We start from the raw sequence: 21,294 nt of genomic DNA on the forward strand, positions 1-21,294 counted from the left end.
CAGAGCCCTGGAAATCCAATCGGCCCTCAGCGAGCAAACGCTCCTCAAAGAGGGGCCGAAGCGAGCATTGATGTTGTTGCTGTCAGCACACGCAAGTGCCCCTGAACAGAGCCTACAGACGGAGCCGAGCACCTGATGTCCGGGCTACTGTGGACAGCGGAGAAAGGCCCAGCGTCCTGCCCAGCGGGCCGGTTCCCCCGCCATCCCCGCCGCGCCATGCCCGCGCTGCCTCCCAGCGCCGGCCCGTGACGCCGTCGGGAGCATCCCAGTCACCGCCTACATTGCCCGGCAGCCCGCGGCCCGCGGGAAGTGGCGTCCGGCCGCATCCGGGAGTGCGGATCTGCCGGAGCGTGTTCCGTGCCCGGTGTGGCGCTTGCGGTGGGTCGCGGCCGGGCCGGGAGCGGGAGCTCGGGAGGCGGCGGCTGCGGTCCCCCGTGTCCCACAAACTGAGGCGCTTCTCTCCCCGCAGGTGCGGCCATGGCGGACTCCACGCAGAACGGGCCCATGGCGGGCGGGGCCGGCGGCGGGGCCGTGGTAAGGAGCTGCCGGGCCTGGGGGCGCGGGCCGGCCGCGGTGCTGCTCCGGCGGCGGGGGGTCCCGCTGGGATGGCAGCGAGGCGCTGCTCGCCCGGCTGCGGGCAGGCGTGAGCAGCGTTCGCTTTCCGCCTGGAAGCTTGCTGTTCGTGTGCCGCCGCTCTTGAAAATGGCTGAATTGAAAGTAATTCAGTGTGCTAGCGTCTGTAGTTCACAGAATCAGAGAATATGCTGAGGTGAAAGGGACCCACACGAACCATCGAGTCCCACTCGTGGCCCTGCACAGGACACCCCAGAAGTCACACTGTGTGCCTGAGAGCATTGTCCAAAGGCTTGCACTCTGTCAGGCTTGGTGCTGTGACTACTTCCCCAGGGAGCCAGTTCCAGTGCCCAAACACTCTCTGGGTGAAAAACCTTTTCCTGATAATCTAACCTAGCCTTGACACAGCTTCATGCCGTTTCCGTAGTTATATTGTGCAAGTAAGATACGAAATCATATTGAAGATGCTTGTAGGTTTCTGGTCATTTCCATAGAGGTGCCCTGGAAATATAGAGGAAAAGAGGAATCTTCAAAAGCTGGTCCAAATTTGGAAAAAAAAGATGAACTCTATCAGAAGGAAGGAGGCTGTTGTTTTGACTCTGATGCACATATAGTCAAAAGCCTTGTGTGTTTCATTAGAGTCTTTCTGGCGCTTTGGCTATATCAGGACTGAGCAGGGCAGTGGTTAGGGAAGAGAGGTGCAGAGTACTGTGAAAGGTTTTTTGCTTTTTCAAGGCCAGGAACATGTAAGCCAAAACGATGCCACTTTCCTTGTAATGTGGTTACACTAACTTTACCTGATCCTGTATTTTTCCCCCTATCACTAAGAATTGCGGAGATTTAGCCCCAGATTTGTGCATTGAATTCTAAAAGAAAGCTTGAAGCAAAAGTCAGTCAGGTCTAGAGACCCTACATGATAATATTTGTGAAGCTGACTGTTTAGGGAGGCGTATTTGGATAGAAAAATTATTTTTCTAGAAGTTCTTACCACTGTGTTTGATTGTAATGTACAAAGGAGCCTCTTGGTTCTGAGGAAGCTGAGTTATTAACATATAGTAGCATCATATGAGCCAAGTATCACAGAACAAAAAAAAGCTTTCTGCTTCAAGCTATAATTTGCTTATATTTGAAGTTGGAGAAAGACTTGAAATTTAATAAAGTTGGGAAGAATGTTCCTTTTATGCAAGTATTAAGATACCAACTTCTGTTGGGGTTGGTCTTTTTTTTTTTCTTTTCCAATATAGCAATTTCTGATGGCTAACAAGTTGGATACAGCAATGTGGATTTCCCGCTTGTTCACAGTTTACTGCTCAGCTTTATTTGTCCTGCCTCTTCTAGGGTATGTACTATAATATTGTAAAATAGCATTAAAATTTTAGAAACAAACTAGATTCCCTTTGCATAGAATTGTTTTTTCCTTTTTACCTTAATTGTAAGGTAAATTGCTGTTATTCAGCTTACTTGGATGCTTTTTGTCAGAATAGCTTACATATTTTAGATTGGTTTGAAACACCTGTAGATGTGTTTGGAAAATGTATTGAAAAAATGTAAAGTAGTAGTAAATGCATGATTTTTTGTGTAAATGGAGTATTATATTGAGTTGTCTTAGGCACATGCAGTAGTGTTAAACAGCTTTTGAGTTATTTTTTGGGAACAGTGCTTATGTACAATAATATAAATCAATACTTGTTCAGTTGTGATGCAATTCTCAAAGGTAGAAGACTTCTGAGCTTGGTTCACATGGTAACATCTCCTCTGATGATTTGCAGGTTGCATGAAGCAGCAAGCTTTTATCAGCGTGCCTTGCTGGCAAATGCTCTTACCAGTGCCCTCCGATTACACCAAAGGCTACCGCACTTCCAGCTTAGCAGGGCATTTCTGGCTCAGGCTTTGCTGGAGGACAGCTGCCATTACCTGTTGTACTCCCTTATCTTTGTGAATTCCTACCCTGTTACAAGTATCCTTTTCTTGTGCTAGCCTGCTAATGTTTTAAAATACATTATAAACATTATTCTTTTCATCACATTTGCCATGATTTGAAAAACTAGTTGAACTAGTTTGATATGTTTGCTATTTATAGAACATACTCCATGTAAAATATGAGAGGCTTATGTAGATTGATCCATATTCAGTTTAATCAGCTCTATAATTAGAGCACTGCATTCTCTGGCTACTTAGGTTTTCTTTTTTTTGAGGCTTAAGTTTGGTGGATTTTATGACCAGCTTCCAGTGATATTTGGAGAAGATGGTATTTCATTGATTGCCAGTGCAGGGTTGATACATGTCTTCTCACTGTAGCAGACATGCATCATGTGGAGAGATAATTATTCAGTAATAATTTTCTCAGATAAGTTATTAAACCGATAAAGCTGCAAAATTTGCTCCTGTGGATTGTCAAAGGTGACATGTCAGAGCTGACATTTCTTTATGCCACGTGATGTACGCCTAATGTCCTACTCTTAAAATCTTTCTGGCAGAGAAATGTCTACATTCTTGCTCTGTAAAATTGGAATGGCTGGCAACTGCATGTTCTTTGGCAAAGAAATTAATTTTGTAGCATCTTGTAACAAAAACTACAACTGCGTGTTTCAGAGGTTTTGAGTATTAAGCTCAGCTGTGCCTTCTGTGCAGACAGAATGCATTTCAGTAGAAGCACACTGGTGTCTAATGGTGTGTTATACTTTTGCATGCTTGCAGACACCCATATTGTGAAGTTAATAAAAGTGCATAGCAAAGAGGTGTAAGAAACAGAAGGAAGAGCTGTAAATATAGGTATTAGACTTATACATATCTTCATCCAGTATAGGTCATTCCTGCCATACTTTTGCAAAGATCCATCAAGCTATCACTGGTGTAGTATAACATCATGGAGAAATGAAGCACTTGCACAGCCTGTAATTTTCCTTATGGCTTGCTTCAGTGAGTATTTTTCCAGTTCTGCTGTTCTCTTTGCTTCATGCTGCCACATACACAAAGAAGGTTCTTGATGTAAGTATGATATGTATATGTTATAATTAATACAGTTAGCATTCTTGGGGTTTATAAACAGGTTTGAGTTGTAGCTCTGGTTTGGTTTTCTTTGGCTGCATTAGAGGAATTAGAGTGAAACTGTAATATAGGCTCTCAGCTAATTATTTTTGTCACTAATTATTTTTCCTAAAATTTCTTTGAAGGAAACAAAATCTGTGGAACAGTTAAGTTGAAACTTAAAACATGTCTTTTTCAAGCTAAACCAAAGCCTCTGAATTTTATTGTTCTATTTCAGTAATAAAGTAACAAAATAAAATAAATAAAAAAAATAAAGTAACAGGGTGAGAGCAAGCAAAATACTTGCCAGTTGGACTTGCAGCTCAATGCACTGCTTTGTGCATCTTAACGTAACTCCAGGCTTTGGTGTTCCTAACTGGGCTGTCATGCTACCATGGGCACTTCCTCCTAGTGGACTGAACAAGGCTTGTGGCTGTCTCTGTGCAGTTGAACCTAAAATTGGTGGATGAGGGAATTGCAACATCTGATGCTTTTAATTGAACTCTGTAAATTATGGAGTTCAAGCCTGTACTAGTTTTTCTTAGGATATTAATCTCAATGAATGAAGTCATCTCTCTGATGAAGTCTTAAAATGTTGAAATGGGTGTTAAATAGCAATTGTTTGCATTTTGTTTTCTCTGTATTAATGGCGATAGATGTAACTTTTATGTTTTCTGTAAATAATTTTTTCTTCTTTAAAGGCACGAAGTTCAAATAGCTTGCCCTTTTTGAGAAACCTCTTAGAGAAACTGAATGCTAATCAACAGAATATTCTAAAATTCATTGCTTGTAATGAAATTTTCCTGATGCCAGCTACAGTTTTTATGCTCTTCAGGTAAGAATAATGATAAATATTTAAGTAACTATAAACTTGCTACACAAGACCACTTTTTGCAAATGAGTTCTCTGTGGCTCATAGTACTCCATTTGTATGGTTCTGGTTGACAAAGGCTTGAACTTCAAATAAAATTTAAGTGATTCTTAGGCTTCTTAAGTTGGTGCATCCTGACATCAAAAGGCATTCACTATGATGTAACTGAGCACCAAAAAACCTTCCCTTTCGTAGCGTGGGTGATGAGTCACATAGGAGTTTTTCTGGCTTGACACTTGAATTCGCCTACATTTCTATCAGTACATTGTTCAGTAAGTTTAATTTTGGTTTGTTTAGTAGAATATTAAGATCTTCAGCTTCACTGAGAGTGAACTCTTATTCCTGACAATTAGATTCCTGAAATTTAAATGGCACAGTTTCATTATGCAAAAAGTGTGCAAGTAGGAGTAGGTTGCATTCTCCTATGCTGCTTCTGAGCAGTGACCCTTCTGGGTTTTTTTATTCCATTTGATTTTTTTTTGCTGTGTTGCCTGTTGAAGTAATTTTAGGGATCTTGAACATGTTGGAATCCTACTGAAGTTGTACAGGCATAATGACTTGCCAGTCACAGAAGTTTGGGTCATTGCCTTTTAATATTTGGAGGGGGAATGCAGCCTTTGTTCTGTACAAGTTCTAGCATAGTGGGAACATTTGTCTTAAGTGGTCTCATAAGCAGTAGAAGGGAGGCTTTATCTTCTGGATAGGATGCATAATTTGTCTTTATCTTTTGATATATCAGCTGAACATTTTAATGCTTCAGCCCTCAAGGATTGTATTCCATCTGAGACCACTTACCAGCTGACAGATACACTCTATCCAGTATCTGAAACTTTCAAGTGTTTTGAACTTAGTACAGTTTTTTGGTTTTTTTTTCTTTTGCCTCCCTGTGGAGGATGTAGTATGTGAAATATTGCTGCTTGATATGTCGTCTGGTAGATACTGAAGCTTGTAAAAGGTCATATGCCAAACTTTAAAATAATTGACTTGCTAAATGCAGCTATTGTGAGATTTTGTTCTGTAATGTTGTAGCATATTAAATTGTTTGTCAATACTGTACAGGTTTCAAGATTTCCTCTTTCTTCCCTCCTGTAGCTCACTTACACTTTATATTTTTCTTCTGCCTAAAGATGCTGCTATTACTTACTCACTGGAACTTACTTATCATCATGTTTAAATTCAAACAGAATTTTTTCAATAATGTGTTATTTAAAGTGGCTTCAGTCACTAAAACTTAGGGCATTTCTGTGCTTCACTGTGTATGGTTTGTGTGCTGTGTTTCCACTATTTCACAGCACAGCCATGTCAATCAGCAATTTTGTGAAATACTAAAGCCTAATTTCACAGTAACTGAAATAACTGGGTATTAGCTTGGCATTAAAGTCTCATTATATATCTGTAATTGTGTGCAGTGTGTGTTCTGAGAAGTTTTGCAAAAGAAATATGATGCTGGAAATATGGTCCAGATATTCAAAGTGCTGCAATTAGATTGAACAGGGTCACTGTAACTGGACTGCTTATGTCAGCCAGTTTCTGGGCTTACCAGCAAGTGTTTTCTTGCTATGGAACACATGTTCACCATCATTCCTGTGATTCTTTGCACACCACCAGAAATAAGGCATATAAAAACACTTCATAAATATAAATTCAATACAAGAATAGCACTTTAACTGCTTCATTGAGCAGTTTTGTTCTATAATGTTTCCGCATTTTTAAGTATATAGTTATGTACTAAAGTACAAGTGGTTTGCTTGCTTTTCTTAAAAAAAAATATTCTTAAAAATTCCTGGTTTTGGTGTTTTGTTTTGGTTTTTTGTTTGTCACTAGTAAGCTCTACTGAACTATTCTCTTTCAGTGGACAAGGGAGTCTGCTCCAGCCATTCATTTACTATAGGTTTCTTACATTACGCTACTCTTCTCGGCGAAATCCGTACTGTCGGTAAGTACTAAATTGATTTTGGAAGTTAGCGTTAAACTGCATGGTGCTTAGGCATTCAGAAACTACTCATTCTAAAATGTACTCATAATACTACATCTGTAAATGGCAGTTGTAGAATGTGAAATATACCTGGATGCTAAATAAAACCCTGGCTGGTTAAAGGTTAGATTTATTTCATGTAAGTGATCAGAAAAGTACCACCATTCTTGAATGGGAGCTTTCAGAACATGCTTGTGTAATTAAAACTACACTTTGGGAATAGATAGTCTTCATTATCAGAGAGATATCCTTGTTTTTTGATTCTAGGTACATCTGAGGCTAAGCCCAAATATGAATAGGCACTTAAAAACTTATGTAATAAGGAGAGAAAAATTTTGTGGATGATCTTAAACATGTTCATTATTACCTTCTTTAGTTAAATTCTTATATAAAGCAAATTGTATTTGAAATAGAACCTTACTGATTTTGTAAGTTGGTCAAGCCAATATTATTGCTTTAGACTTTGAAATCATAAATATTCCTATGAGTGTTTTCTCAGGTGAGTGCTTTTTAGAAGTTTTCTTAGGAGCATTGCATAGCATAAGATTTTGTGAACAAGTTTCCAGTATACTAGATCAGAAAATGACTTGCTAGAGTGCCAAGAAAATGGCTTTGGCTGCCACAATATGCAAAGACATGTGTGAGAATCATAAGCTTAATTGTCTTCTATTCCCTATTTTTGTAAGAAATCAATTGTTCCATCCTACTACATATATTTATTTTTAACAACACCAACAACATCTATGAAGTTGCTTTACTACTTTGGTATCTAAAAATAATTTAAGCTGTACAATACTAAAATTGACATTCAGTAGAACTAGTTTATCCAAAATGTCCTTCTGGCATTTTTGTAGTTTTAAGGGAAATTGGTGACGAGGGTTTTATTTCTCATGTCTGTCTTCTAATAGTTGCTTCTGCCATGCAGGTTTCTTGCATTTTGCCAAGAAGTAGCACAACCACAATAGCCTCCCAGCTCCTTACACTATTTATGATAAAGCATTATTCCTTTTTCTCTTTTTTATAGTGCTTGTGTAGCCTTTATAGTCTTTCTTTTTTTTTTATTTTGTTTTTTTTTGCTTGAAGGTGGAGTTTTTCTGCTGTGTCTAGCTCAGTAACTTCCAGCTTAGGATAAAGTTACTTAAAATATTAATGTTTAAAAGTCAGGAATTCTGAAGCTTTTGGAAGCAGTACTGAGTTGGTCTAAAGAAATTAACTTAAAATGTGCATGTGAGTGTGATACTGAGAAAAGAGGTTAATGAAAAAGATATATGTGGATAGTACTTCTGATAAATATGTGGATAGTACTTCTGATAAATGCTGTAGGATTTTAAAACTGTCTTTAAATCTGATTTTTCAGGACTCTCTTCACCGAGCTCAGGATTGTTGTTGAACACTTAATAACGAAGCCCTCGTGCCCTGTTTTTGTAAGAAGACTATGCCTCAGTGGCATTTCCTTTATAAGCAGATTGGCACCAACTGTTGCATAGCCAAATTCAGGCACTCGTGTTTTGTGAACATTATGAGCAGCTGACACTTCTGCTGATGATTGGAAATTCCTGGTTTTACACTGATTTCACTCCAGGTGTATAAAAATACATAAATGCTTTTCTTGGAGATAATATGAAATTTAGCATATCAAAAACAAATAATAGAAACTTAAATTAACCATGCTGTGTTGTTAATTGATGAAAAAAGTAGCTGCATCCTACCTAAAACATGTCCTATCATACAAGTTTGGGGTTTTTTTGTTTTTTTTTAATCAAGGATTGTTTGAGATTGATTGAAAGTTATTATAAGAGATCTGTGCTCACTAGGTTTATGTTAGTTGGAACTATAGCTACTTTCGGATGTCTCCAGTGGATAGCAGTTGATACATATACCTATGCAGTACACTTTGGACAGTATTCTTCTGCTTACTAAATGTATCTGTAGAGCTATTTTGTCCAGTTTACAATACTCAGTGTAGAAATACAGCCCACTTTGAAGTTAACACAAGGGATTGAAATCTATTAAGCTGACAGAGATAACACTGCTTTCTGAGCGAGAGGCTATTTTTATTAATAATACTTTAAAAGAACTCTCCCATGTCTCTACCTTGTGACATAATCTTACATTACGCTGTTGGAGGAAATACCAAGACTGATCACAGAAAACTCTGTGCAGTTTTCTCATCGTAACAAGTTGTTTTACCAAGCCAAACTGCTGACCTGTAGGATTTTAAGACTAAGATGCAATGCTTGAACTTCTAACCATGTCTCAAATGATCTAATCAATGTTAATGAAGTAACTTTTGCAGAGTCATTGCAGGTTTGTTCTCATGTCCACACAAATGTGGGACTGCAGTAATTCAAGCATGTTAGCTTTTTAGACAATTAATCTGTAGGTAGCTCTGTATAAATTGTTATTCCAGTTTCTGAGACCCTCATTGTGATGAGAAATTTGCATAAAGAATTGCACCTGTTTAGGCAGCTTCTGAAACAAATGGGTGTAGGATTTCTTGGCATAAATCCATCCGATAACTGATCTGAAGCCAGTGTCATGACTACAGAGCTGAATATTAAATAAGTGCATGAATTAATTACACTGGTTGTGCATTCACCCAGCAGCTGAAGGGTAGGTCATGGAAAAATAATACTGTCTGAACACAACTTTTTTCCAGAAATTCAAGGCAAAATATTTGCCGAATTTTCTGTAGTTAGTGTTAGTATTCTAATTGCGTAAAGTTAAAGGGCTTTCATTGGCCTTTTGTAAAATTCTGTAGCACTCAACTATTCTTCCGTGGTCAGAGAAACCTTATGAGAAAACAGTTTCCAAAACAGCCTTGAAGCAAAGTATTTTCCTGTAACTATTGAGTTGTCTTGTTTGTGATACGGATATCATTCCGACTTTCCAGTTGTATTAGTTTTTAGATCAGAGCCATGTATTTATAAACTTATTTCTGGTTTTTTTTTTGCTCAACCTCTTGGTACTGATGAACCAGTTGGTAATTGAATATGATATTCTTTGATTACTTGTCTTGCTCTCTGAACTTGATTAGCTATTTATGGAATACTCGCACACTGCAGAAGCAACTGCATGCAGTTAATGCTCTACACCTGCTAAAGACTTGCAATGAGATTGATTATGTGTATATCCTGTAATTTGAGAATTTGATAAAAACTAAATTTCTACTGCAATAAAAGTAGTGTTAAATGTAACTCGCTAGGCTCTTCAGGCTCATTTTCTCTTTAACACAACTTACTGATGCTTGAACCTGGAAGTTGAGCAGAATGCTGTCCTGTGTGTATGTGCGCATGTTCCTATATTCCCACTGCTGCCTCTGAATTGGGATATAATGTCTTGTGCATTTCTAAATCACTTTATAGGGAATTTTTGCCTTCTAAAGTGCAAAAATTTATGGCCTTTCCTTCAAAACCTAACCCAAGAATAAGCACTGCAACAATGGTATCTAATCAGAGAAAAATTCAGACCTACTTATTACTGTTTCAGTTCCTCAGCACGATTCTAGACCCTCTGTCATGTTGCATGATGTGTTTTTTGAATAATGACATCAGATTCTCTTCAGCTGTTGGCACCACTGCGATGTAAAAATGAATTTGGTCATCTAAGTTGATCCCCCATACTGGGAGTGGAAGGCAAATAAATCTGTAATTACAGTAAGCAAAATAACATGTTACTTCTGAGCAAATTTGTGTGGTCTGACTGCTGCTACGGGTGCATTCTATGTTCCCTAATTGCATGATGTTACTAAATTAGAGAGGAGTCTAAACTGGATCCAGTATAATGCAGCTGTAACTGAAGGATGCTAAGTAGAGATCCAACTCAATGAATGCAGGAGAAGGATTAAAAGGAGTAAGTGAATGACAATGCTGTGAGTAAAGGGTTGGAAGACAGTGCTGTGAAGTAGAACATAGATGTGAATACTGAATTAATCTCTTTCTATTAAGTCTTGAAAATGAGGAAGAAAAAAAAAAGGAAATTTCATAAAAGGGATTTGATTTGGTTTTGCTAGTAGCATATTTTTGGCTTTGCTTGACAAATGAGCAGCTTGTGGCCTGGTAAAACTTATTTCTCTGACATGCTGAGAAAACATGGAACAATATTGTAAGAATAATGTTCAAGCCAAATAAATAGGGAAACTGACCTGTGCTCTGCATCAACTTTGATTTTTACTGTAGCCTTTCAGCTGCCTAAGTGATAACATCGAGTTTCCTCAATGCTGGCAAAAACATTCTCTCCTTGAGCCTGCTTCCTTACCACAGTTTGTGACTGTTTTTATTCTAATGATTAAATTAAATGTAAAATGCTGGTAGTGTCCTGATAGTTTGAGGTTTTTTTGGTGAAGAGAGCTGTATGTTCATGCTGCTATGCTGTCAACAGCTAGCTGTGATGCAGAGGCTGTGACACAAGTCTGATTTCTGTAGAGAAATTTTGCAACTGACCATAAAGTGCCTGCCAATCCCAAAATGAAGCAGAAGAGTTTTTGTATTACTGAAAGGTTTCCTACCTAATGTGATAATTGATTCCACTGGTATAAATCATACTGCTCATTGCTTTTTGTCATCTTAGCTTTTGTAAGTTAACTGCTGTTGCACAGATTCTGTGGGTAGACCAACCCCTTGCTGTGTACAAGCTTTCTGTAGAAGTGATGCTCCAGCTTAACACATCTGTTTTCATCTGTAGATAAAGTATCAGGAGCCATTTAGTCTGTTGCAGTAGCTAATGCCAATTAGGATTTCTTACACAAAGTAACTCACCAATACATCCATCCTCTCCTTTATTGCCTTTTATTTGATTTTATACATATATTGTCATTTCTGTCAGTTTTATGTTTTGCTCCTTTCTTTGATGGGTGTTTAGGTGGAGCAATATCTGTTAATGTTGTAAGGATTTAAATAAAAATTATTGTAATTATGAGCCACTATTTCTTCCAACGGTTTTGGAGCTGCTAACTATGTATGTGATTGTACTGTCCAAACAAATAATGTAGCAAATTATTTTGTACAGTCTGTGTTAGACCCTTTTATCGTTAGGCACCTGTATTGCAACATTTGCTGTACAGATGCCGTGTTTATTGTGAAGTTCTTACCCATTTTAAAGACAGGAATGGAGACATGGAAGGAAAGAGCACTTGCCTTGTGTAAGAGTTCTGGGAGAACAGTAAAATAGAAAAGAGTTGGACAAGTGCCCAGATGAAACTGTTTTGTTTCTGCTCTACATATGACTTGTTAGTCCTGCTCCTAAAATTATTGTACCTGTGGTCTTAAACACTTTAAAAAGTACTGTACCTTACATTGCTCAGATAAAAAGTGCTGTACCTTACAGTGCTCAGATTAAGGGTAAAGAAGATAGTGTTCTAGAACAACACATTCTTTTAAAGTCAAAATTGATTTTCATGTGCAATGCTCGGTGTGGCCCTTGTATCATCATCTCTGACAAAAAATAATGCAACAGAGTAAGATCCCACCCTTAATGTGCTAGATGGTCGTAGGGTATGCTAATCTGATTTGTCTATAATTTTTAATTGCTGTGCTACACCTACTTGTGGTTAAACTATATATACACGCTGAAATTGGTTAGTGTATCTTTTTATTGTAACTTCTGTAGCACTATAATTTTCTTAATGTCACAGGAATAGTCAGGCCTTGCTGTTTTAAAGCACCTCTTAAAGACAGAACCTTAAGCAATTCTTTATTCCAAAGATGGAAATATATCAGTATGGATAGTGTAATAGAATTTAATCTTTAATGTGGATCCAAAAATCTTTTTCATGAAATCTCAGCATTACTTTTTAACTTCTCTGCAGAAGCTAGCTCTGTGAGAATGGCAGATATTGTGCAGGTAAGGGAGTTTCATTGCTTGGTTCTGTGCCATCCAGATGGTATAAACTTAAAATTAATTGAAAATTCATATTTTACTTGTATTCAAGGACTGAGGCACAAAATGCTAATGTAAGGGCTCAGAGGGGAAATATAGTTCTCCTGCATATTTGAGAAAATGTGAAGCCCTTTCAAGAAAATCTAATAAACATAATAATCGCAGGCTGCTGACACTAAGGGAAAAGCACCTCATTCGCTCTTTCTTTTATGCAGCGATTTACTGGTCCCTACTGATTTTCAAATTGGATCACTGCAGTAAATTATCCATACCAGTACCTGTGAAAGAAAGCACTGGGATCCATATTTGTTCAGTGCTGTGCTTAAATCAGCAAGAATGATAAATTTGATGGTATGAAATTGGAAATACCAAGGGCTTCTCTCAGTGAATGAGCAAGTAGTTCCATTTGTAATTTATTGTGACCCTTTTTCACTGTATGTGCTTTGTATGTCAAATATTTATTTTGAAACATTAAATAGTTTTCTGTATTGATACCTACTGTTTTGTTGATGTTCTTGAAATCGTGTATTTCTTCTGGATTTTAAATATTACCAGTGTGTGTTGCAAAACAGCACTTATTTAAGTTTAAATCTCTGAGTGAGTTTGAGTTACTGACCAACAGCTTTGTATTAAGTGTTCCAGGTGCATGTTGGGTGTTGTTCTTTTGTGTATGTGTTTAGAATAGTGCAGAATGCAGTGAGCTACTGCAGCCACTCATTTAATTTTTCTAGAGAAATAGGAAGATTAAGGTGTATATCAAAACAAAAAAAAGAGCTGATCCCTTCCATTAATTCATTGGAAGTATTCTGCTTTTTATCTGGCATAGATTATACCAAGTCCTGTAGAAAAAAAATCTACCTATGTGCCCAGTCTACTGCCATATTTTCAGTGCAGGTGTTAGCAGAGAAAGTTGTATACCTGTGTTTTGACATGAGGAAACTGCTTTCCTGGAACAAGTGCAGATCATATTTTCATTTTCTATATGTATCCCTGTGAATATTCACTCGTGTTACTTTGCCAGTGTTAGAAGCAGTGATAAAAGTATGTTAGATGAAGATGATGCATCAGTTCAGATATTTCACAGGAAAATGAAGCTGAAAATCAGAAATTGTAAAAGATGCAGGTCTGGATTATCTGTAGGATTTAAAGCAGTATCAACTACAGTTTTCATGAAAGTAGAAATGCAATAGAAAAAAAAGGTAGAAGAATGGGGAGAAAAAGAATGAGAACACAGAAAATCACAGAATCATAGAATATGCTGAATTGGAAGGGACCAGTCATGATCAGCAAGTCCAGCTCCTGGCCCTACACAGGACACTCCAAGAGTCAGTTCTCTGATATAAAGATGTCTGGAAATCCTGCTGGATGCTCTGTGGCTGTCACAAACCCTATTTCACCATTCATGGTGTCATGTCACCAGTATCCTCTAGATAGTACTTTAATTTTCAAGCTAAATTTTCAAGTAAATTATGTATAAATTATTCTCTGTTGAAATACTGTTGAAATAGCCACACTGTTCAGGAGCTGGCAGTCTAATCTTGATTTACTTAAAATGGAAAACAGCTGCAGTGGAATTACATGTTCTTCTCTTATGTTTGAAAGTTATGCAGTGAAAAAGTAAAGAAAGAAATAATCTGGGCTTCTTGGCCTTTTTTTTTTTTTGGCTTTTATCTTTCCATGTTGCTTTGCTATGTTTTTTTTCTTGGCCATCTGGGGGAAGACTTTGTATGTGCAGCTCATGAGGTTTTGTCCTGATGTATGTTTGCACAGAACCCAATATAACTTAGTATTAAGTTATAACACGATGTAACTTAGTATTTTAATATTTTTGGATTTGTTTTTAATCTAGACAATCTGACTAAACAGATGTGTCCATACTACGATCCCTTTCAACATACTTTCTGCTGTAACAACTTCAGTTAGATTCTGACTAAAACACAACAAAAATAATTGTGAATCCTTTCAGTGATAAAGTTTAAATCAAAGCCATGGATAAAAAGTTTTTTATGATGATAGATGGAAATCTATGTTGACTTTCTGAATTTTCATGTGTAGTGGCATTTTCAGTTGTGTAACTGCATAATACAGAGAAATATTGAAGCCTTAGAAAACTACAGGTACAGCAACAAGCATCACGTTCCGCATATGTTTGAGCATCCAATGGCTCTATTCACATTTCTAATGATCTCAGGTTTTTTAACATCATTCTGGGGCAGAGGTAAGCCATTCAGTGGTATTAATATGTATGTACTGTGAGTGGATGATGTGTATATATACATGTAGATAAATAACTAAATAAAATGTAGTACTTTGGGGTTTTTTCCCCCTATTTGGAAGTGGTAATACACTTTGCACTTCATGATGAAACAGCCTCTTGCTATCCTCTGGCATCCTTCTCTCTTTGCAGAGAGTTAAACATTTTTAAGGGAATTAGCTGTTAAAGAAGATTCTTGCACAGGTGTTTCTAATATGCACTTCAAAAGTACTAATTGAGCTTATTTCACATTCTTGTAATTCTTTTTTTTTTCCTTACCAGCAAAAGAATCAAGCTGCTTTTAAGCTGGCCCTTGCTTGGCTCATGCAAGAAATTATAGGACGAGTGGAGTAGCAAGAGCTGGATGCCGGTACAAGAAGCTTCCTCCGTTCTTATGCATGTCTGTATATAACTGTAGAGAATGAGTAGTTGTTTCAGTATTTTATGTATTATGTACCTAGTATTGTTTTGAAATATTTAAAGCTAGCTTTCTTGCTTTTGGATGAAGGTATGTGCTGCTAACCTTGAGTTCTTCTTCCTTACTCAGAGGCTGGAAATTTTATTTGATTGTATGATTTATCCATTTGAAATGAAATAGAATTCTTCCTCCATGTGCTAATTTTATTCCAAGCCACTGACATCTAGTGGCTCGTTTGCAACTATGAAGCTAAAAATTTTAGTAATGTAATGTGCTCCTCCTGAGTCTATTGGCTAAAGGAAAGTAAGTTTCCATTTATATTTCTCAGGAGAATGATGCCTCTTCACAATTTACTGTCCTTTGGCAGTCACTAGCTGCTGCTGGGATTGAGGACTGCTGCCCCCAGTTTAAGAAACTGCAGATGACTGCTGATGTTAAGGTGAATGAACTGCATGTGAATAACTGAAAACACTTATCCATGTGCCAGAAATGAACATACTTTTTGTGTATGTAGATCTTTCACCCAGTGACCATGAAATAGCTTTACAGAGCTGCATGACTCAGAGTGGTGTTATGCTAGCTTCTCAAGATGCACCATTCTGTGCTTCAGAAGAGTTATTCCCCTTGTGCATCTGCCTGTCACAAAATATTGTCTCATTTTCTGTGAATTTAAATGGTTTGCATAAAAACTTAAAGGCTGTTTGGGATCACTGGACATTATGTATTCACACTTTTTTTGTACTGTTTATATGTAGCTGCTTTGTGTTAGGATCATAAAAGGTACAAAAATCAAAAGTCTTTCCCTTTTCCCCCCTTGCTATGCTATATGAGAGACCCACAAGGCAGAATATGATGGGAATCCTGAAGAGTAATTTAAACTGTATTAAGTCAATACCATCAGCTCTTCCAGTGGATCTGGGAACATTGTAAGTCTCTCTCCACTGTATGAACTTGAAATATTTAATGAATTTCAGATTAAAAAGATAATAAAATTTGCTTTATATTACTTCATTTTTCATACAAGGAACACTAAAAATCCTTCATTTCTTATTAGCTTTTACATGTCACATATTTCTTGCTAGATAGTAATACTGGAGAATTTCATCATGATGAACTGTTGTAGCCTGAGTAATACAGTCAGTTACTGAGTTATTTTAAATAAACAGGGATGAGGAAAAAAGTTTTCAAAGACCTATATTTCAATTCAGTCACCTGTCTTTCCTGGTCTGCAACCAGTTCTGTGTAAACTTTTCAAGTGTCTCCATAAAACAGGTTCTAAATCTTAAAAGGTTGTAAACATAGTCCCTGTTCTTCCTGAAGACCTGGTAAGGCAACTTATAAACCCTATAATTTTTTGTAGGCAAGGTAATATGCTGTATAAAAGAGGGTTCTAGAGTTTTTGCAAAAGGAGGCCTGAGGAAATGATTGATATGGTAGCAAGTCTCCCCCCCTCTTATGAGCAACATACCAGGATCTTCACACAATTGGTCCCTTAGACAAAGGTTCAGGTGGCACAAAAGCCCATGTACAAGCATGATATATATAAATAATATTTTTTATCAGTTTAGCATTTAGCAACTTGAATGTGAATGAGACTTTACATTTATTTTTTTACTAACTTGATTTTATGAAATACAGGCTTAAAGTAGCCAGTCTGGATGTCCTGAAATACCATACAATTTAGGATGTTTCTCTGTTCATTGCTAGTGATTGATAACTAATGGTTGAGATGCTCATAAATAAGGTTGATATTTTTTTCTTAGGATGCTGCAGCTACATGCCAGGATTCTTGGTACTTCATTATCAATTGCTTTATGTACTTGGCTGTCCCATGCAGAATAGGCTGGTATTGATGCTCTTTTATTTGCTTTTTGTCTCCATTAGTTTTCAGTGTTTGCTAATATAAAGGATCACACACGGCAGCTGATTGTATAAATCCTGGTTGACCACCACACTTAGTATCTATTAATCTGTCTGTGATATTCCAGTTTTATTATTTTCCTTACTGTTTCATACTTACAGTGCCAAAACCAGACAAAACAATTTCAGTTATTCAGATGGATAAAAGAATATGAAATAGTTAGTGGTTCCATTTGGTTTTAGAGAGGAAACAATAAACCTAAACTTTGTACCTCTTCTAGAGTATAGCAGTGACTCTTCAGGTACAAATGTTTCAAGAATTTCTATATGCTTTGAAACATCTTTACATAGGGGAAAAAATAGGGAACTCTTAACCTCCTCTTTCTTTCTCTTTTTTTTTACTGTTACCCTCTTGCCAAAAAAAAAAAACAAGCAGCCAGCAAATATATCTGCTGCATGTTAGACTCCAACATTGACCTCACCTGTGCTACTTTACAACTTGCTGTCAATTTAGTATTTAATTCCAGTGCTGTACATCTGGTACTTAATGATACAGCATCTGTTGCAATACTTCTGATTCATGTGGTATGGTTGCAATTGTACTACTGGGAAGATGAGTGTTAATTATTCTGTGGAAGTATTCTACCTCAATCTGCCTCCCCTGGGCTTCTAGGAAAACTTGTTTTGGCAATGCTGCTCACTAGGCAGCTGGTAAAGATGTGCCAACAAACTTTGTTTTAAAATCTAATTCTGTATGTTAGAGACAGGCACAGTAATAACTCTCCTCCGAGATCAAATGCTTTGTGGATTATCAGGTACATTAATTATCCAAATTCCCTATCAACCTAACTTCTGCTGAGCTCCCATGTTCCTCCCAGTGTGCAAATGAAGACAAGGAAGCCTGAGACATTTTCTCAGTCATGTAAACCAATATCAAAGCTATACTGGAAAAAAAAAATAGTGCAATACAGCACGAGTGGGACTGATTACAGGCATGGTCCTGAGCCAGGCTGCAGGGCAGGAGGTGTCACAGCTGGGCATGGCAGCCCTTACAACCCTGGAGTATAGGATCAGCCACATGACACTCCCTGGAGGAAGACATCATTTTAAATCTCATTTTATCAGCACTGATCTGGGAAGGGCATTTTAGGGGATGGCTTAGGCTAGGGGACCACATTTTCATCTAGAAATCATGCAAACAGATTTAGTGTACATGCTTTAATGTTGTCTATGTTTAGGGAAAGGCAATGAAGCTGGCGAAGGGTCTGGACTACAAGTCTTGTGAGGAGTTTTTGAGGGAGCTGGGGGTATTTATCCTGGAGAAAAGGAGGCTCAGGGTAAACCTTACCATTCTCTACAACTGTCTGAAAGGAGGTTGTAGCCAGTTAGGAGTCGGGCTCTTTCAGATAGCAAGTGACAGGACGAGAAGACAGTCTGAAACTGGGCCAGGGGAAACTTAGATTGGACATCAGGAAGAATTACTTCATAGAAAGGGTCATTAGACATTGGTAAGGGCTGTCCAGACAGGTGGTGCAGCCACCCTCCCTGCAGGTCCTCAAGACTGGCTGTGGCTCTTAGTGACATGGTTTAGTCAACAAGGTGGTGTTCGACCATAGATTGAACTCGATGATCTCGGAGGTCTTTTCAACCTATTTATTTCTGTGACCCCTATTAAAAAAATTCTCTAATGTGTTTACACCTGCGCTAAGAAATTCACCGCGCGTACGGTTGTTACACGTAGCCGTATGTACTGCCCCTCCACCAGGCACAGTAACAGAGCGGGGGTGGCTCCCGAGGCTCCGCAGCCGGGGCCGAGCCGCGGGCCGGGGCCGAGCCGCGGGCCGGGCCCTGCCCGGCGCGACGCGGCCCCGCTCGCCGGGCCAGGCGCAGGCGCGGCGGGCGGGGCGGGTGAGTCAGCGGCGGCCCCGCGGTGCCCCCGTACATCCGGGTGCCGCGGCGCCGCCCACCGCCGGCCTCCGGCCACCGCCGCCGCCCGGGCCAGCGGGGCTCCGCCGCAGCCGCGCCGGCCTCCGCCGATGCGAATCGCCGCCCGCCTGCCGGCCGCTGCCGAGCGGCCGCCGCCATGATGCCGGCCCTGGCCGCGCAGCGGCGGGGCTGCCGCGGCCTCTACCGCCTGTACCTGCGGTGCCAGGCGGCGCCGCGGCCCCGCGCCTGCCACGGTGAGTCCTGCGGGGCCCGGGCCGCTGCCCCGCGCCGGCCGGGGCTCGTAGGGAGCGGTGACGGAGCTCCGCGTTTGCCTGGGGCACAGCGAGTGCCGGCGCTCGCAGGCGGTGGTGGCAGCCGCGGTCCCTCCCGCGGCGGTAGTACCGCTCCCGGCTGCGAGCACCCGCGGTCCGGGGAGCGCCGGCTGCTTTCTGAGGGTCGGCTGTAAAAGGAAGGAAAACGTGCGAGTGTTCTGCGAGCGCGGTGCGGGGCCGGGCTGTCCTCGGCCGGGCTCTGCCAGCCCCGTCTGACGTAGAGCAGGCGCCTCATGCCCGGGCCGGGCCGAAGTTTGCAGTAATTACAGAAAATATAGCACGGCCTTACAGGATTTGTGTTGGTCCGAGGAGCGAGCCCTGGCTTTTGCTTTAGGCCACAGATCTCGTGGAATTTGACTTCTGAGCACTTTTGCCCCTTTTCGTGTAGTCACGGTTAAATTGCAGCAAATGCTCTTTTTCTTTAGCAGTTTCTTATGTGCGCATGAATTAGAAAGAAAAATGCCCAATAAATGTGTTGATTAAGTTTCCCCCTTTTAACTGCACCAGTCTGACCAAAGCTTAGGAAAGAACACTGCTCATCTTGTGCCACGTATTTATTGTAGGGTTATATAAATTCCTAATCAGTAAGTTCAGTGAACTGCGTTGAGTTCAGTATTAAGGGCTTTTGTCACATTGTGACATCTGTCAGTAAGAGCTGTCTTTTTTTGGGGAAATTTTTCCTTCAGTAAGGTTCAGGTTGGTGCATGTAGACATGCAGGTGTGCAGAAGACTGAAAAAGAAAGGAAAGCTGTTCAGACTTTTACAGAATGCACAGTTCTGGTTTTTTTTGGGTTTTTTTTTGTTTGTTTTTTTTTTTTTGTTTTTTTTTTTTTTCTTTTGTGAGAGCTGTGTTATTCATGGTTAAGTGTTCATGCTTTGTATGACTTTATTTACTGGCACCTCTTAATTATTTTTAAAAATGTATTTATTTTTTAGTGAGTGTTTTCAAAGCAGTTTCCCTGCTGCATTTCTGGTTGGAGGTGTTATTTACCCTCTCTACAGAAGTATTGTGCTCCCTAAAAGAAACTGATTGCTAATACAGGTTGGTCTGTACTGAAGCTCTGCTTTTGGCTAGTATTTTGAAATGGAAGATTGCCTACCCAGGGTGGTTTCTCAATGGACTTTTTGCATATTTATCTTGTAATTTGTCTGTTGTGAGTGCTGCAAAATTTAAGACACTTCCCTGTAAAATGTTGTCTGCTTTTCTATGTGATTTCTCTAGCAACTGTATAATTTGCAGTTATTTGCAAAATACACAGTTCAGTTTTTCTTCATTAGTAAGCCATGATTTGTACAGAGTGTGCACAGAGTGAAATGAAATGGCAGCACTGGCTAATGGTTTTGTAGTGATCTGTATTTGTTCTTTTATCAATATATGGTTTTTAAAGACTTTGAGGCAGTATGACTAGAATAAGACAATGTGTCAGAAAGCCAGTCTTGTCAAATACCTTTGGTTTTGTTTTTTTTTAACCCTTAAGATCATACAGAGGTCTCTGTGAAAAATGCATACTGGAGTGTGGGAAAAACCCTCTAGTGTTAGAATGAAATTTAGAAGTGGATGTTTGAAGGGAGGTAGTGAAAGCATGCTATGTACTCCCATTTTGGAGTTCATAAACATGGGTAAAATAAGTGTGGGTCAGTGCTTACAAGCTAACTTCCCATAACTTATGCTGCTAGAGCAGGACTGCTTTCCCTTGTTTTTCCTTCCAAAATGGCTGACTGAAACAGCTTTTTTTCTTCTCTGTGTTAGGATGGAAAGTGTCAATGAAAAGTGGGAGCCTGTCTTATATTCTACCATGTAATCGCCTGCCTGTGCAGTTGATGAGTCAAGTGAGAGTTTATACCTCCAATGGTCAGAAGAAAGATCTTGGATCTGAAGATACAAATGGATCAGCCCGTGGAGAAACCCTGCATAAAGTTGAAACAGGTAGTACTAAGCTACAATAAAGAGGATTAAAAAAAAGTAAAAGTTTAATGTATTTGCTGATAACTGGGGTTTTTTTATTGTATGATATTATGATTGCAGAATTCTTAGTATTTTTGGTTGTGGGTATCTATATAGGAAATTCAAATGCATAAGCAGGGAGGAATGCTGAAATTTATTTCTTAGTCATTCTGATATTTTAAGGGTTTAAGTTTAGAGTAATCAAATTTAAAGTGGTGATGGAAAAAATGTGGATG

General features: G+C 39.2%; 2 protein-coding genes and 1 long non-coding RNA gene across 4 annotated transcripts in view; 2 read left to right on the forward strand and 1 right to left on the reverse strand.

The window, feature by feature from the left end:
* Positions 1–286: 286 nt before the first annotated feature.
* On the forward strand, positions 287–9,807 carry TMEM33 (transmembrane protein 33). Its single transcript, XM_068188969.1, has 8 exons — positions 287–378; positions 470–534; positions 1,818–1,912; positions 2,343–2,530; positions 3,494–3,561; positions 4,302–4,435; positions 6,324–6,407; positions 7,804–9,807. The coding sequence occupies exons 2-8, from the start codon at positions 478–480 to the stop codon at positions 7,931–7,933; spliced, it is 756 nt and encodes a 251-aa protein (XP_068045070.1). The 5' UTR covers positions 287–378; positions 470–477; the 3' UTR covers positions 7,934–9,807.
* Positions 1,399–10,061, reverse strand: LOC137473166 (uncharacterized). Its single transcript, XR_010998631.1, has 2 exons — positions 9,921–10,061; positions 1,399–1,919 (listed from the first exon to the last, which is right to left on the reverse strand). It is a non-coding gene; the product is annotated as an uncharacterized lncRNA (long non-coding RNA).
* Positions 10,062–18,806: 8,745 nt separating this feature from the next.
* SLC30A9 (solute carrier family 30 member 9) overlaps positions 18,807–21,294 on the forward strand; it is a 31,064-nt gene continuing 28,576 nt past the window's right edge. Inside the window, exons 1-2 of one of the 2 annotated variants that reach the window (XM_068188954.1) lie at positions 18,807–19,035; positions 20,864–21,040. In XM_068188954.1, the coding sequence (XP_068045055.1) occupies positions 18,939–19,035; positions 20,864–21,040 (274 nt within the window). In that variant the 5' untranslated portion in view covers positions 18,807–18,938. Of the gene's footprint in view, positions 19,036–20,027; positions 20,156–20,863; positions 21,041–21,294 lie in introns of those variants that run through there. The other variant, XM_068188956.1, reaches the window with a different exon arrangement.

This window comes from Anomalospiza imberbis, chromosome 4, assembly GCF_031753505.1.
Source record: "Anomalospiza imberbis isolate Cuckoo-Finch-1a 21T00152 chromosome 4, ASM3175350v1, whole genome shotgun sequence".
Taxonomy (NCBI): Eukaryota; Metazoa; Chordata; class Aves; order Passeriformes; family Viduidae; genus Anomalospiza; species Anomalospiza imberbis.

Coding starts and splice junctions, on each gene's coding strand:
- TMEM33 (XM_068188969.1), top strand. CDS start 478: ATGGCGGACTCCACGCAGAACGGGCCCATGGCGGGCGGGGCCGGCGGC. Junction 2,531..3,493: donor GAATTCCTACCCTGTTACAA/GTATCCTTTTCT, acceptor GGCTTGCTTCAG/TGAGTATTTTTCCAGTTCTG. Junction 3,562..4,301: donor ACACAAAGAAGGTTCTTGAT/GTAAGTATGATA, acceptor TCTTCTTTAAAG/GCACGAAGTTCAAATAGCTT.